The sequence below is a fragment of the Microchirus variegatus genome (assembly GCF_963457635.1).
Source record: "Microchirus variegatus genome assembly, chromosome: 16".
NCBI classification, from domain to species: domain Eukaryota; kingdom Metazoa; phylum Chordata; class Actinopteri; order Pleuronectiformes; family Soleidae; genus Microchirus; species Microchirus variegatus.
In genome coordinates, this window is record NC_139817.1 from 17,715,989 (window position 1) to 17,732,925 (window position 16,937).

At 43.1% G+C, this 16,937-nt stretch overlaps 1 protein-coding gene across 1 annotated transcript in view; it reads right to left on the reverse strand.

Moving 5' to 3' along the window:
• The window catches only part of LOC310938088 (phosphatidylinositol transfer protein beta isoform-like), a 52,621-nt gene that overhangs the window by 14,159 nt on the left and 21,525 nt on the right, over positions 1-16,937 (reverse strand). Inside the window, exons 4-7 of the mRNA XM_083902509.1 lie at positions 12,237-12,328; positions 12,101-12,108; positions 8,259-8,333; positions 2,248-2,331 (exon numbers count right to left, since the gene is read on the reverse strand). Coding sequence (XP_083758635.1) covers positions 2,248-2,331; positions 8,259-8,333; positions 12,101-12,108; positions 12,237-12,328 — 259 coding nt within the window. The remainder of the gene's footprint in view (positions 1-2,247; positions 2,332-8,258; positions 8,334-12,100; positions 12,109-12,236; positions 12,329-16,937) is intronic.

The window sequence follows — 16,937 nt, forward strand, 5'->3', positions numbered from 1 at the left end:
GAGAGACAACTTTTGGTGCTCTATTAGAACATTAGAACACTGTCAATCTCCGTTTGTCTGGGCCTCCACGCAATCTTTCACCTTGTGGAGTATCAATGATCATGAGAAAGGTGAGGGATCAGCCCAGAACTACACGGGAGGAGCTTCTTAATGATCTCAAGGCTGCTGGGACCACAGTCACAAAGAAAACCATTGGTAACGCACTACGCCGTAAAGGATTAAAATCCAGCAGCGCCTGTAAGGTCCCCCTGCTCAAGAAGGCACATGTACAGGCCCGTTTGAAGTTTGCCAATGAACACCTGAATGATTGGGAGAAGGTGATGTGGTCAGGTGAGACCAAAATCGAGCTCTTTAGAATCAATTTGACACGCCGTGTTTGGAGGAAGAGGAATTCAGCCTATGATCCCAGGAACACCATCCCCACTGTCAAGCATGGAGGTGGAAGCATTATGCTTTGGGGGTGCCTTTCTGCCAAGGGGACAGGTCAACTTCACCACATCGAGATAAAGATGGATGGACCAACGCTTTCTCTCAGCCAGGAAACTTAAAATGGATGGGTCTTCCAGCACAACAATGACCCAAAACTTACAGCCAAGGCAACAAAGGAGTGGCTTAAGATCATGGAGTGGCCTAGCCAGTCTCTGGACCTAAATCCTATCGAAATTCTGTGGAGGGAGCTGAAGCGTCAAGTTGCCAAGCGACAGCCTCGAAACATTAAGGATTTGCAGGAGAGGATCTGCAATCATTAAAATTATAGACCCTTCATTTCTTTGTTAGTGGATGATCTTAAAAAAATCAGTGAGGGATCAAATACTTATTTCTTCCACTGTATTTACAAGTTAATATACAAGCAAAATGCTGTGAGAGCTGTCGGATACGAGTCTGTCTGTCGGCGCAGTAGTACGTACATAAGGGGAGGGATTGAGCAGCTGAACTCAGCTTGTCGGCTCAGAGAAGCACTCGGCCTTATAAAATAGCGTTCGCAAGGCAAAATAAAAATAATATATAATATACGGTTAGCGATATTGTCTCAACTACATATCGCTTTCAAAAATATACCAGCGTAATTCTTAATACCGGTATATCGCCCAGCCCTAGACCAGGTCAGTGTCTATGTCAAAAAAGGTCATGAAGAACCACCTCACCCCAAATATCCCATCCCCCCGAGCTCAAGGCTCACTGTTGTGCTGTCTTAATCCATCAGGTCTGTGAGGAAAGAATGGGGAAGAGACATGGAGCAGATGCACACTCAGATTAAGGCTCGACCTCAACACTGATCCACTTAAGTCATTACTGGAGAAGAAATAGTATAAGAAAAACTGGGTCAACTGTGGCCCACCAGGAGGAAAAGGGCTTACTGCCTCCTTTTAGATTTTAAACCTCAAGTAACATGACTGACTGACAGGGGCAGCCAATCAGCTGTTGACTGGTTTAAAAAAAAAAAAAAAAAAAAAAATGGCTGAAGGTTGAATTTATTGGTGCAAATTACAGTGAGATTAGAGACTTCACTTTAAAGCTTTGGGAGAGCATAACTTCCCCCCCCCCCCGTCAGAACCGGTGTGACCACACTCTTCCTGAGGGTGTTCTGAGCTAATTCTGCGAGAAATCAGAGGTGTCAGTGACAAACAAATTAATTCATCACTCCATATGCTCTGTATCACCTCTGTAATAATGATTAACTCACTTTCACAGGTTAAGCTACATCCATACTACTGTGTTCTCATTTTAGATTCTGCACCAGTTATGCCCGTCATCCACATGAACCCAGCATATTACAGGCCAAAAGTCAGAGACATTCTGTCCATAGAGGGTGCTAGGGCGCTGCCCCACCAGTCTCACTTGGAGAAGAAGAAAACAGGAATCATCTAAAATAATTGATAAAAACATGGACATTTTCAATAAACAAGCTACCCATTATACAATCTGTAACTACCGTGTGTAATCTACATTCAAATGTAGTTTAAAAAATGTCTCTCTCACTCGTTTACAGTGAGGGCCAGTCAAGTGACACATTTCCTGTTCCTTTGGGGCACACAAATCTTTACCATGGACTCTCGCTATAGTGGTGCATGCACACAGGAACAACCTTCCAATACAAAATATAGGAAAACAAAGACTTCCCACGGCCAAGCGGATTGGCCCAGATAACCAGATATCAAAATCTTACTCTGGTAAAATTTAAAGTCATTTTGGACTTTAAATTTCAAAATTTCAAATAAATAAATGAATGAATAAATAAAAACTTACCCTCTCCTGCACTTGGTTGTTGTTTGCAATATCTATGTCCACAACATCCACAGTCGGCCATGTCTGCGTGTCCAGATTGTGGACCTGATACAGACAGAAGACAAAGGACATTTATTGATTTATTTATTTTTTATTATTAAATTCACATTGGCTCAGAACACAAACAAAATATATTTCTGTCTTATCCAATTATGTATTGACTGTAAATTAGGAGTGTCATGATTTTCCAAATTTAATTTTAAGGTCACGATTGGTTTCAAATTCTTTTAGTGCAGTTGTCTAGTTTAATCTAGGATCATTGGTTATATGTCATGATTACTCATTTCCTTTTTTATTTCCCCTTTCGATTGTCTACTTGGTGTCATGACTGATATACAGTAATGTCCATTATTTGTTTGTACCACAATAAGGCCTTGTCAAATCTATGTAACAATGTAACAATAACCAGTAAATGCTTAAATCTGGGTTTTCCACCACTGATTAAGGTTGCATGTTTAATGCTACAAACACCTATACACCTATAGCACTAGTTATCAATTTAGCGCGAGTCGAATTTTGAATTTGCTCCAAATGAGGACAGAAGAGTTGTCTGTTTTAACCTCTTCTTCCCTGACCCTCTTTTTGGAGTCCCTCCTCGAAAATGACATGCCCAAACTAAATGGAGTAAATCTCTGCAGTTACAAGCTCTATGCGGATAATCTTGGTATCAAAATAAAGATAACACTTGTGAGACTACTCCAGAGGTGTAAGTTTCACTGTAGATGCCACTGTGTCAGATTCCAGAAAACACATGATGGGATGTTAACTGGTGGACTTGCCAGTGAATGGTGGATTCCTGGGAATGAATTTAATTTTTCTGGACACATCATCAGTAGTGTTCCTCTGGGTCATGAGGTGTTTCGGCCTTTACACACTATACACCCTCACCAGAGGCGGCCAGCTACAGGCTGATCAGGACTGAGCTTGCGTCCCAAGCCCAATTGACCATGAGAGTCACCTTGTTGTCAAGTGGCGGACATCTCAGGGGACTATGCATGGCAGGGATGTCCTGTTCCTTGAGTCACGCCTAAGCTGACCGTATACCTCCGGACACGCTACTTGGAGGCCCAACTGGGGTCGTTCCTTTTCAGCTAGAGCCACTGGTTGCTTCTTTCTGCTGCCTCTGATGCAGCTTTGATGGCTGTGTGCTGGCTCTGGCCCATAACTCCCAAGTCCCTCAGCAGGTTTGTGGTTGATGTTCCCACAAACCCTCTGCACCTGACCTCCACTGGGCGGTTTTCCGCGTTCCAGCCATGGTATTGTGCTTCAGTGGCTAACTAAACATACCGCAGATGTTTCCGCTCATATGCCTCCTCCATGGAATCCTCCCAGGGTACGGTGAGTTCAACTATGTAGAGTTTCTTCAAGGAAGGGGACCAGAGCACCAGGTCAGGCCTCAAGCTGGTGGTGACAATCTCTGAGGGGAAGACCAGCTGTTTGCCAATATCTGCCAGCATCTTCGAGGTGCGTGCTAAGCCCAGCTGGCTTTTCTCTGATGGTGTGGAGTTGGGGCCTATTCCAATTCCTATCTTAACCCTCAAGCTCAACCCTTATCTTAACTGGCCCTCAGAACCAAGTGTTGAGGGTTATTTTGTCACTTAGAAATGGGACACCCCTTAAATGCAGATACGCGAAAGCTGTGTCCAGTCTGTCAACTCTTTTTTTTGAGGGTTAAGATTAAGGGTTAAGCAAGGAATTGGAATTCACCCTTGGTCCTGGCAGCTGAAGCCCCTTCACGAACGATTGGTGATAGTAGGGCGTTGATGCTGGTTCGTTTTCCCTCCAGTGTGGAAGCAAGGCTCTTCAAGATTTGGTTGTGGCGCCAAGTGTACCGTCCCTGGCTAAGTGAGTATGTGCTGAAGGGAGGCTGGCCTGGAGCAAAGGACACACGCAGGATCTTCGCCAAACCACTGGTGGAGATTAGTTGGTGTTGGAAGGACATCGTATGTGGCTCTGATAACAAAGCTCAAACTCCTTGCTTCCATGGCCCATACATCCCTCCAGCTCAACCTCCTCCTTTCAACACTCTCCCACCGTGTCCAGCAGCCAGGGTCAGTGCATTTTCTCTCATCACCGGATCTTTGGATTCGTTCAAGGTCATCTGCAGACTTGAACTCCTCCGTAAGGCTGGTGAGGGACAGCTTGAGGACACCATCTCCGTAGAGCGCTATGTTGGTAAGGCAGCGTGGAACTCCAAGCCACTTCTTGACGTGGACTGTGACTAGAGCTGCAACTAACGATTATTTTGTTTATCGATTAATCTGTAGATTATTTTCTCGAATGAATCTTAATGTTAAAAAACATTGATCAATGTTTGTCAAACCTGGAAATGATGATGTTCTCGAGTCTTGTTTTGTCCACAAACCAAAATGACAAAACAAAAAAAAAGCCCCAAACTTATTTTGGGGCTGGATCCGTGAATCTTGTTCGTAGAGTGATAAAAATGGTACCATTAGAATCTGTGGATTCTGCACTGTCCAGCTGACACGTTTTTTTGTTTACATAATCACGCTGACGCTCCAGTGCCACTTTTCAATGTTTGTGCTGTAACATTTTTTTTCGCCCCTGCTGGTTTGATCCATCTGTGTTTTAACTGTGTTTCGTGAATATAAGAATGGTTTATATTATTTTAGCTGAGTTTCTGACCTTTCTGTGGGTATGCAGCATGTCTGTGTTTGTTGAAGTTAGATATGGTTTTATGACGCTTTTGCCAACCGTGAAGAAGAGGTTTACGGTGTTGTTTTTATAGTTGCGTCTACGTCCTTATGATGCATGCAGACATGTCTTGTGCTACGCTACACGTGCATTACGTTATTTGGTTTTTGTTGTAAAACTCACTGAGAGGGGATTCAAGTTCGGTCGAACCATGTGGCCCAAATCCTTACTAATTTTCTATTTGTTGGCTTCCGGTTAGCGGGAGGGGGTAACGTGTAGTCATGCTTTAATGGCCACAACACTGTTTTCGTTTTTATCCCCTCTGGCAAGCCTGCAGGACGCCACACTGGGTGCGTGGTTAAATCCTCGATTCCACCCTTACTTTCAAAGGTCGAGATTGTGAAGTTGTTTCGATCAATATTAAATTTACGCTCGAGACTGTGACACCACTACGGTAAACATGTTTGGTGTTAAAATGTAAAAATATACAGGTGTACTGAAACATGGAAACTTCCCTCTTTCATTAGAAATCAACCTGTTTGGCCTACAGGGAAGCCTTCTAGGATTGGAGAACATGACCCTGATACTCAAAGCGGAAATCTTTATCTAATTAGTCTAGTGCTGTCAGTTTAACGCATTATTAACGGCGTTAACACAAACCCATTTAAACAGCGTCAATTTTATTATCGCAAGATTAATGCTCTTTTAGCCTGAGCAAAACCACACCGGATCTAGCTAGACCGGAAAGAAAGCTGGGGAGGGGAGATCCGCGAGAGGGTTAAAGCAAGAGCATTAAAATCAGAAAAAAATAATGGGACAAAAAGAAATCAAGGGACATTTTGAATAGATAAAAATGTGAGATTAACCTCTTCTTCACGGTTGCCCCCGGGATCGGGGGCAGCGTCAGACGCAGCGAGAAAAGCGTCATAAAACCATATCTAACTTCAACAAACACAGACATGCTGCATACCCACAGAAAGGTCAGAAACTCAGCTAGAAGCTCATATAAATCATTCCTATGTTCACAAACACAGTTAAAACACCGATTGATCAAACAGCAGGAGCGGAAAAAAACCGCCACAGCGCACACATTGAAAAGCGGCACCGGAGCGCCAGCGTGATTATGTAAACAAAAAAAACGTGTCGGCTGGACAGCGGAGAATCTACAGATTCCAGTGGTACAATGGTTTTTATCACTCTACGACCAAGATTCACGGATCCAGCCCCAAAATAAGAGCAAAACAACAACTGACTTTCAAGAACTACAACCAGAAATATTGTCTTACCTTTGCTGTTTATCAAAACAAATTATTTCCACCGGAACAAAACCCCTTCTAATGAAGACCTACACTTTCCAGCATGCTTTGGGGACAAATCCCGGTCTGATTGATCATTACAAATCGACGGTAGATCGTTCTGATTAGAGAAGGGGGAATGTCCCCCCAAATGCGTCGTATGCATTTATGTCCTTTTGACTCGATAATGAAGTGATTCACACGCATTTGGAGACTGGGGTCTGATTCTACCGGTTTAGACGTTTAAAACGAGCTGTCAATCACCCAAATTGACTAAGGTTAGCCAGAGCTATGGCGCTGCGTAACTGAAGACACTTCAGAGCCACAGAGTTATTATTACGCACCGCACAGGGAGCATTGATTTTAGGCGAGTTATTATACTTTTTTTTTTTTTTTTTTTAAAAACAAGTTATTTTTAGACCTGTAGTGACATATAAATAAAAGTTAATTGGTTTTTAATAATTTGGTACCTAAGAAATCTCAAATGGCACAGATGGTGCCAAGCTGAGCCAAAAGTGAGAACGCCCAGACATCTCTTTACTAAAACAGCTGTAATTTCACTCTGCTTTATTTCAGCAGCATCACACTTTGCACAGCTCATGTCCACATGTTGTTACATGACCTCCATGTGTTTTTAAGCTCCTACTGCATATTTTAAAGGTGATATTTGCTTTAAAATGCAATATTTTTTTAGGCGAGAGAAAAAAATCCTTCATTTATGCTGTGTTCCATGTACATTTACTCTGACACAGTGACATCTACAGTGAAACTTAAACCTCTGGTGGAATCTCACAAGTGTTATCTTTCTTTTGATACAAAGATAATCCACATAGAGCTTGTAACTGCATAGGTTTACTCTATTTAGTTTGGGCATGTCATTTTCGAGCAGGGACTCCAAAAGGAGGGTCAGGGAAGAAGAGGTTAATTGTGATTAATCACAAGTGGCACAGATGGTGCCAAGCTGAGCCAAAAGTGAGAACGCTCAGACATCTCTTTACTAAAACCGCTGTAATTTCACTCTGCTTTATTTCAGCAGCATCAGACAATGACATTAATACGATTAATTTGCGATTAAATTTTTAATCGTTTGACAGCACTAGATTAATCATATAGATGACTCACAGAAATATACGAAACTACCATTTTATCTATTTATTAATCACTGAATATTTTTTTTTAAAGCAAACATACCTCATCTTTCAAATTCTCTGATGTCAAGTTTTTCCCCAGTTTTATCTTTGCTAGCTGTTTTTTAAATTAGGCCAGGAGAAGCTAACTTTTTAATGCTGTGTTCACACTGGTGGAGATATTAGCTTCATGCTAGGGATGGAACGGTTCACAAAATCCATGATTCGGTTCATATCATGCTTTTAGGGTCACAATTTTGGTTTCTGTACAGTTGGCTTCTTTTCCATTTTCTATCACCTATAAATTGAGAATGGCTTAATGACTGTGTGTTATGTTATAACATGTTTTAATTGAATTCATTTATCCAAACTCAACAACTTTGCAAACCTAATAACGTTGGCTTCACATATTTTCATATTTTTAACCAAACACCATAACCATAAAAACAATGAATACATAAGGTACACAACACAAGATATAAAAAGCTTCCCATTTAAATGAGTGATACTAGAAACGTATAAAAACACACTCAATATAAAATAATAAACACATCTACAAACTAACAGGACATAAAAACAGACTTAAAAGAATTGGAACAAACATGACTAATAAAAAAATGATTTGTGAAAATGAATGCCTAATTGGGTTTGAACAATTTTCTCAATTATTTCACATAGATATTCTGCGTGTATTACAATAGCACCCACATCCCGCTACATGTAGCCACTATGCATGGTTTCACAACACCATCCATGGCTGGACACAACTTGGCGTGTTTCACCAGGAGCTCCAATTAATGTTAGTTCCCAAAGTTCAACAGTAAATCATTTTAGTCATTAATATTGATATTAATATAGAAGTTAATGTTCCTTCAACACTCTTCGGATCACTTACATTGTCTGTTGTTCCCATGTCAGGTTTGTGCCACGTCTCAATCTTTATCATAAAATCATCCTTCATGTACTCATTCTGAAAAACAGGAGAAAAAACACACACAGTATATTGCTGTCTTTTAATAATAAGTTCAAACCATCACTGCTGACCTCAGCCAGGATGGAGAATTCTATGAATGGAGATAAGCATAAACCCTACTAAATCCAATTAAGCAAAAGCCCTATTTGGACGGGATTAGTTTTACAAGAGGAGGTGGGGTAAAGCAATTATTGCCAGAGCTTCTCAGTGATTTTAGTCCTGTCCGAATGTGCCATGTCAGAAATCATTACCGGACAATGCCAGTAATTTTACCAGGAGCAAAAAGGAACAATTACCCCAGGTAATACTAATTATTGATGGGATCGGCAGTTCATTTGAGTGTACTGAATCATTGGAAACCGTTCATTAAAATGATTCGTTCACCGAATCGTTCAGTGCTTGGCAGGACCCCAGTGCCCTGCTACGTGACTCACCTCCTCCCTGAGTGCAATAGCGCCGTAAATTTTCTGTCATATCCTGTTTACAAGTATATTTCCAAGGATTTACAAGCATGGATCAAAGCACTATGTTGACGTGTGTCTTCACTTGTGATATCGCTGTAATCTTTACGGACATCATCTGGTCCACCCTAGTAAAATAACTGCTTCATCCTACCTCCGCTTATAAAATGAATCCCATTCGAATAGGGCTTTTAACAACACTGCTAAGCTTGCATCCTATTTTAACCCGAGTTACTGGACTTAAACAATGAATTTTCTTTCTCTTAGCCTAATATTAATATACTTACATAAGGTATCAGGGATGTGATTGGCAAAGGACAAAAAAATGAAAATATACGGTGCACCTACCATGACGCGACGGCATTGTATTGTTTCAAAAATGTGACCCGCCACTGACCAAGTGGGAACAAGTCGGCAAAGCGCAAAACGAGAAAAAACAGGAAAAAAATTTTTTTTTCAAAATTAGGGATTTCCGTTTTTTTCAAAATTGCACAAGTTGAAGTTTTGAAGAAGCCACTACATGCTTCAAATCACAGTATTGTGGGTCTTAAAACCATAAACACTGTGTTTGAATTAAGGTTGTTTTATCGCTGTGAATCACTCCTAGTTTGGGTGTGGCCATCTCACATTCCAGAGCCTTTGTTGCTTTTTCAGCCAATCAGCTGATGATCACGGAGAATACACATGGCTAATTAATATGCACGCACAGCAAGAGGGAGGGGAGGGGAGAGATAGAGTGTCTGGGCTGCGTGTATGTGTGCAGTGTGTGTGTGAGTGTGTGTCTGTGTGTGTGTGTGTGTGTGGTGCGAAATTAAAGTGTGATTATCATCAAAGCAGTCATCATCAAAGCTTTGTTGAACAAAGGAAGGCAAGGAGAACAGGACAATATCTGAACTGTGGCTGAACTTCTTCACATGGACAGAGAAAGCACAGAGTGTGTGGACTGTTAGCATTTTAAGCTAGCGATCTTTATGCTAACAAAAACAACAAACAGATGGATTATTCAGCAGCTGAAAGAGAGCAGGACACACACGGTAGTTGTCTGTAATGATGACGTGACGCCAGCACCGCGCTATATTTTTATGGGTGAGTTTTTATATACATATTGTTAGTGTTCAGTCACGTACTGTTAAGGCCACATTATACTTCTCCGACTGCGTATGCGTTATCCGTCTGCGTCACCACGGAGACGCCTCGAGCCTTTATACTTCTGCGTCGTGGTGACGGACACGCGCTGCAGTTTCCCGCCCGATCAGTAGGGGTCGCTGCGCAAGGTTGTTGTGCTTCTGGCTACAGTGAGCAATGGCGTCGAGAGAGAAAGACTTGTTGAAACAGTAGCCGTTTCTCACTTTTCTGTGTCACGGAACGCAGTTTTAAGATCATTTGAGGCGAGAAATTGGCCATTTAGAATCTAAACATGTGTTGTGTGTGTTAAGATATGACGTATTTATAGTTTGGCAGCGGCGTTATCGGCGGGGATCAGCTCCGCCTCTGTGGACGGTCGGGTGCGCACTGTGAGCCGGCACAGAGCAGCTTCGCTCGGCCTGTCCTGAGGACCAATCGCAGCTCTTGCCGTCTCCGTAGTCCCTTGATGGAGTGACGGACACAAAATATTTTGTGCAGTCGGAGACTACGTAGAGGCTCTTCGACAGGCTCTGCGTCGACGCAGAGTCTCTGCGTAACCTACGCAGAGCACTTTACACAGAAGTATAAATTGGGCTTTATTGTTTCACTAGCTCTAGCACAAACATGTGCTGAAGTGCTTGAATCATGTGTGAATGACACAGCTTTGTATTGACTGTGATGCTAATGATTTGAGTTAGGACATTATCAGCTCATTCAGTAACAGACCACTACACCACAGAACCACTTCAATGTATTTCATTAGTGTCTGATTTGATATTAGAAATATGTGTCTGTCTTTGATCCTTCTCTCTTAAGTATATATAGTATACTTTGTTTTCATGTAACAACAAAAACAGATGATGGAAATACAGATACAACAATAGTATCTGTGCCCATACAGAGCAGGGTGTGGTTTCACTGACAGCTTAGACCAGGAGGGGGTTGTGCTATGTAAATGTGATGATTCTGTCTCTTGGCTCTCAGAAGGTGTAAATCTTTGAGGCTAAAATTCTCCCTAAAGCAGTTTGAGGAGTGCCTACATTCAAATGGCCACATCTTCTTCAAAAATGATCAGATGGACATGTGTTTGACATTGTTGAAAGCTTAGAAATCACACTTTCGGAATCTGTAAATAACTCCAAATGTCCCCGAAGTAGACTTGTGAACGCGTTTTCCATGGCTGGACACAAATTTTAATAAAGTGCAGTAGCCTACATGGAAGAGTGTTAAACCATGTTAAAATAAATGTAAATGCTCTTTCACTACTCACAGAGACTTTCATCTTGGCAGAGATGGCCTCAGTGCCTCAATTTCCATCTTGAAGTGAAAGTGGTTGTCAAAAGAAACACTGCTAGAGATGTCTTTTCAGTGTTTAATGATATATACTGTTTAGTTTTAGAATCAATCTGTCAATTGTTTTCTCAATTACAAAAGCAAATTTTGTCCATAAAATATAGTTAAAACGTTGATCAGTATTTATCAAACCTGGAACCTATTTTTAATGATGTTTTTGTCAAATGGAGCAAAAAAAACAGAAAATATTCACATTTAAGTAGCTAAAAAAATCACAGCTTGTAATTGTAAAAAAATAAAAAATAATCTCTAAAATCGATTAATTCAGTCCATGCCTGCAAGTCAGCTAAAATAACGGACTTTGCTGCAAGTGAAACGAAGACTTGTGGCAGAGGCACTAAAACCGCTGTACAGTTAACCCGCCTGTGCACCTGACCTGTGCATCCCCCATTCACGTGAGGCATATTTTCAGACCGGAAAAAACTGAAAAATCTCACCCCTGAGGTATATTAAGCTAAGGAAAAGAAAATTCCAGTCCAGTTAACCCAATATTTTATCAAGAAAATTCGAGGCAAATCAGTATGATCACAGATTTGGTAAAAAGTGGGTCAAATTCAACTTTTAATACAATGGGACAGATAAACCCACCCATTTTTTTATATACAAAATGTAATTAAGAGTAAAAAAAAAAATTGGCATGTATGTTTCCTGGCTGGCTGCTGTATTACTATTGTATTACTTAGTATGATTTATTTACCCACTTCACTTAGCACTAGCTAGTTCTGCATGCATCCCCATGTTACTGAGCTTACTTTACACAGATGTGTAGAAGAATTTCACCATTTCACTTCCTAGTTTGAACAGGTTGTAAATAAAACAACTTACCGTCACGACTGCAGGAAATGGAAGAAAGAAGAAACATCAGCATCAGTATGAAAAATAAGGTTGATATCAGTAAACACTAAACTGAAGCCATAACATGCATGCATCTATAACCTTTGCAATGTGAACATTAACTTACTAGTACGACAGTATGGGTAGGCATTCCAAGCCTTTTCGTGAAAAACAAATGATCCCTCTGGTGCGATCAACTTCACAAAGCTTGGGATTTTACTGTCGTGAGAGAGAAACAAGTCAGAAAACGATTCTTACACAAGAACTACAGCTCGGTCTACATAATTATTTTTCAGTTAATAATCGCATCAATTGTGCTGTGGTTATATCGTGCTGTCCTACTTTACAACTTCTATAATTCTCAGAAGTCATAAGTTTTGTCTGGGAATACTGTCACAGGTCAAGTCAGGTTGTTTTGGTGGTTAATGTAAGCATCATATTAAGGTTTGTTCTTGAATTATTGTATGTCAGTTGATATATTTTAAGGTGAGCTGCTATGGCATGTCACGGACAGTAACACTAACAATTGGTAATCATTGGTTGTGTAATGGTAAAATTAAATTTCTCTGTCTCAGAGCTACATTTACCCAACACGGATACTGTTAAGAAGTAGTTTGTAGAGGGTCTTAAAGGTAGGCACATATGGCATTGGTCAGGCAGAAATGTCTTCAGTGATGATTTATATTTTTATCACCACAAGATATTGATCATTCAGTGCACATAGCTTAAAAAAAATCAGTACAAAAAAAAGAAAACTATAGAAACAAAATACTGAACAACTGAAACAAAAAAACTACGACTATATTCAGTCAAAGTAAATAAAGCACTAGGTGCAGCAAGGCTTTACCAAGGTATAAACACAATACATTTTGAGCACTATAGCAACTAGTGAATCTGGCATCACTTCTATTCCCTCGGAGAGCCCCCTTCCAAATGAAGCTCCACTGTATTTATCCCCTTGGGAAACCAACCCTTAATTGGTACCTACCACTAGGTTTCAGACAGCCAGGGGTGTTTACATTAAATTTCACAAATGCACAATTAACTCAGTTAAAATGGTACCGGATCACAATAAACTACACATGAGGTCTAATAAATAACCTCACAGCATGTACACATGCCATAACATACAGAGTACATGGTTAAACAACACTTATTGATTTAACGCTGATGCAAGTGCGTCATTCGTGAACGCGCCCGTCTTTATAGCCCTCCCGTGTTGGGAGCACGCTATCTAGACGCACCTGGAAATACCCTGCAAAAGCGACGGAAAGAAGTTTTACCTTAACACATAAACAATCACATCATTCTTTAACCTCGACAATACGTAGAGGCTTCGCGGTTTCCGCTTCAATTATTATATTACCGCTACCAAACTAAGTTTTGCCGCGAGTGGGTGAAATGAAAATGAATGGATGAAATGTGTATGAATGGATGAAATGCGTGTGAATGTATGGGAAAATGTTTGGTGTGCTTTAACGTCATGTATGCATCCATCGGTTAACCGCACCCAAACTAAACCCAATGCCTAACACTGTCAACAACGATAAATGTTAACGGGGTGAACAAATGCACCTTGTGAACGCAAATCCCTTGTTTATATAATACCGCATCTTTGGTGCGGCAATGATACGGACGCTTGAGGACACGTTATAGCCGCGGCGTCACAAACCCCCCTACTCAAGCTTGACCCTCCTCGTAGAGGCGGGACAAGAAATTGGCAGTCATATTGTCCTTCCCAGCCTTGTACTGTACAGTAAACTTATAAGGCTGCAACGACAGATACCACCGCGTGATCGGGTCATTACTGTCTCTCATGCGATGCATCCATTGCAGTGCCCCGGGGTCAGTCTCGAGTACAAACTCTTTCCCCATCAAGTAGTACTTCAGAGTGTCCAACGCCCACTTAATGGCCAAACACTCCTTCTCTACTGTGGAGTACCTAGTCTCTCTCGGGAAGAGTTTCCGGCTCTGAGCCCCACTCCTGAAGCATCTGTTTGGACAGTGAAGGGGAGATCAAAGTTGGGGCTCTGCAACACTGGACTGTGACACAGGCTGTCCTTCAGATCCTGAAAAGCCTGTCCGCACTCCTCTGTCCATACCACCTTGTTGGTGCTTGCCTTGCGGGTAAGGTCGGTCAGCACCGCGGCCCTGGTGGAGAAGTTGGGTATGAACCACCCTACCAGACCCAGGAAGGAACACACTCCTTTCTTGGTTGTGGGTGGCAGGCAGCTTCAGACAGCCTCCACCTTGCTCACCTGCGTCATAATGTTTCCTCCTCCGAGAACGTAGCCCAGGTAGCAAACCTCAGGTCTGGCCAGCTAGCACTTGCTGCCATTGACCACCAGCCCGGCAGCCTTAATCCTCTGGAACACGTCAACCAGGTGGGTCAAATGCTCAGTACATGACGAGCTATGGATCACCACATCATCGATGTAGGCAGCAGCGTAGCTTTCCGCCCCCTTAGCACCTGGTCCATCATGCACTGGAAGTTTGCCTCCATGTAAACCGAAAGGCATAGTGGTGAATTGAAACAGCCCTCGAGGCGCCCTCACCCCCAGCGGTGGGGAAATACTGCTCCTTCAGCTCCTCCTCATCGTCCGCTCTGCGGGCCCACATCAAGTCGCAGGTGGCCCCTGGTCTGAATATCCACTCCTTGAGCAGATTAATGTGAAACACCTGCTTTGGCTTTCGCCGATCAGGCGTAGCGACCTCATAGGTCACCAGGCCCATCTTGCGCAGCACTTCAAAGGGACCCTGCCACTTGGCAAGCAGGCTGCTTTCTGACGAAGGGAAAAGCAGGAGCACCTTTTGGCCTGGGTTGAAGGTAGGACTGCGGGCGGTCCTATCGTACCAGGCCTTTTGTTTCAACTGGGCCTGCGCCAGGTTGTCGTGGGCCAGACTGCTCAGCTCCTCCAGCTTATCTCTCATCTTGAGTATGTAGTCCACAATGTTGGTTGCTGAGGCCCCTCTCCCATCCAGGCCTCTCTCAGGACATCCAGGGGACCCCTCACCTGACGTCTGTAGAGCAGCTCGAAGGGAGAGAAGCCAGTAGACGCTTGTGGAACTTCTCTATAAGCAAAGAGGAGATAGGGAAGCCACTGGTCCTAGTTAGCTCCAGAGTCACTCACAAACTTCCTTAACATTGCCTTGAGAGTCTGGTTGAAGCGCTCGACCATTCCATCCATCTGCGGGTGGTAGGGTGTAGTTCTTATGCCCCGGATCCCTAACAGCTCACTGACAGCTGCCAGGGAGCTGCCTTTCAAACGTGCTAAATATAGACGCAAAAATAACCACCGCAATCAGTTTCAGGTTTGATAAATCACTTTGCGTGTGCTAAAATAACATATTTACATTTTCTCCTCCCATCACACGCAAAATAGCGTGTAAACGCCCCACATTGCATATGCATTAAGGCAAAAACGCTAAATGGGTTGCGAGTGCTATTTTGCGTATGTTGCGCCCTGTTAGTAGATTAGCATCAACGCTAATCTGCGTGTGCAATCCAGTTTGCACACGTTTTTGCACGCGCAAGGCTTTAGTAAATCAGGCCCTTTGACACTACCCCCTCCCACTAAACCCTCTGGACTGAGACATACTCCTTGGATGAATGTACTACCACGTCCATACAGCTAGGGGTTGCCTTGGCTAGTCCATTACCTGGGGTGTACCATAATCTACCCTCACTCGTGGATGCTAAAGGGTATTCAGGTTTAATATAGCCAGGCTGTCCACAGTTATGGTAGATTATCTTAAGGTTAGGCTTACTCGGCTGATTAGGTCGGTAGGGCTGGTTGAGCTGGTGTGGCTTGCTAATTGGGCTACTAGATCTTCTGAACTCACGACCACCACCCACAAACTTACCATAAGGCTTTCGTTCAAAGTCCCGTTGGGCGCCTTGGGTGCGACGGTTGGTTTACCTCAGCATAGTCTCTGCTATAGAGTACGTCCATTGCCACGTAGGCTGCACGGGCCTTCCCTGTCAGCAGGGGGACAAGATACAAAGCCCAACTTTCCCTTGGCCACTGGTTTGCGAAAGCAATCCTCTCGAACGTGGTCAAGTAGTGCTCCATGTTCTCATCTTTAGAGTATGGGGTCATCTTAGGTGCACTCCAACTGAACGGCGCTGTTGGGAGAAATGGCCTTGTAGTTGTCTGAACGAGGTATGGATGTGTCTGGTCCAGGCATCTCATACATGGCACTGTGAGCATGTGAAGCTGTGTCTGGTCTGGGCACATTGCCGAAGGGACGTGACGTTATCTGTGATGAGCCTGAGTGAGGGTTTGGCAACGGAGCAACGGGTGAGCGCCGTGCATCTTCCTTTTCCTTCGGGGACTGATTCAGTCTTTAGAGCTCACTCGCGTCTGGAGTTGTTGAAACTGGTGATGCAGTGACCGCCATCTCTGGTTTTGCAGCTGTGTCTCCCGCTCCTGACGCTCCTCCCTGGCTTGTTGAGCCTGGATGAAGGACATTACTGCAGCCTCGAGCCTTGAGAAGCGGTCCTCTGGTGGCCCGGACTGTGGCCTGGACTGGGTGCCTCCAACTGGAACTGAAAAGGGTGCTGCCCCGGTCGATGTCATTGCGTCACTGCCGGGTGCTCTCTGCGCCGCAGCTGCGCCTTGCCGTGTCTGTACTGACATTGTTTGCCTTGCAATGCAAGTGCCGACCCTAGCGGACCACTGGGACCCGTAGCTGCCACCAAATTGTTAAGAAGTAATTTGTCGAGGGTCTTAAAGGTAGGCACAAATGACATTGGTCAGGCAGAAATGTCTTCAGTGATGATTTTTATTTTTATCACCACAAGATATTGATCATCCAGTGCACATAG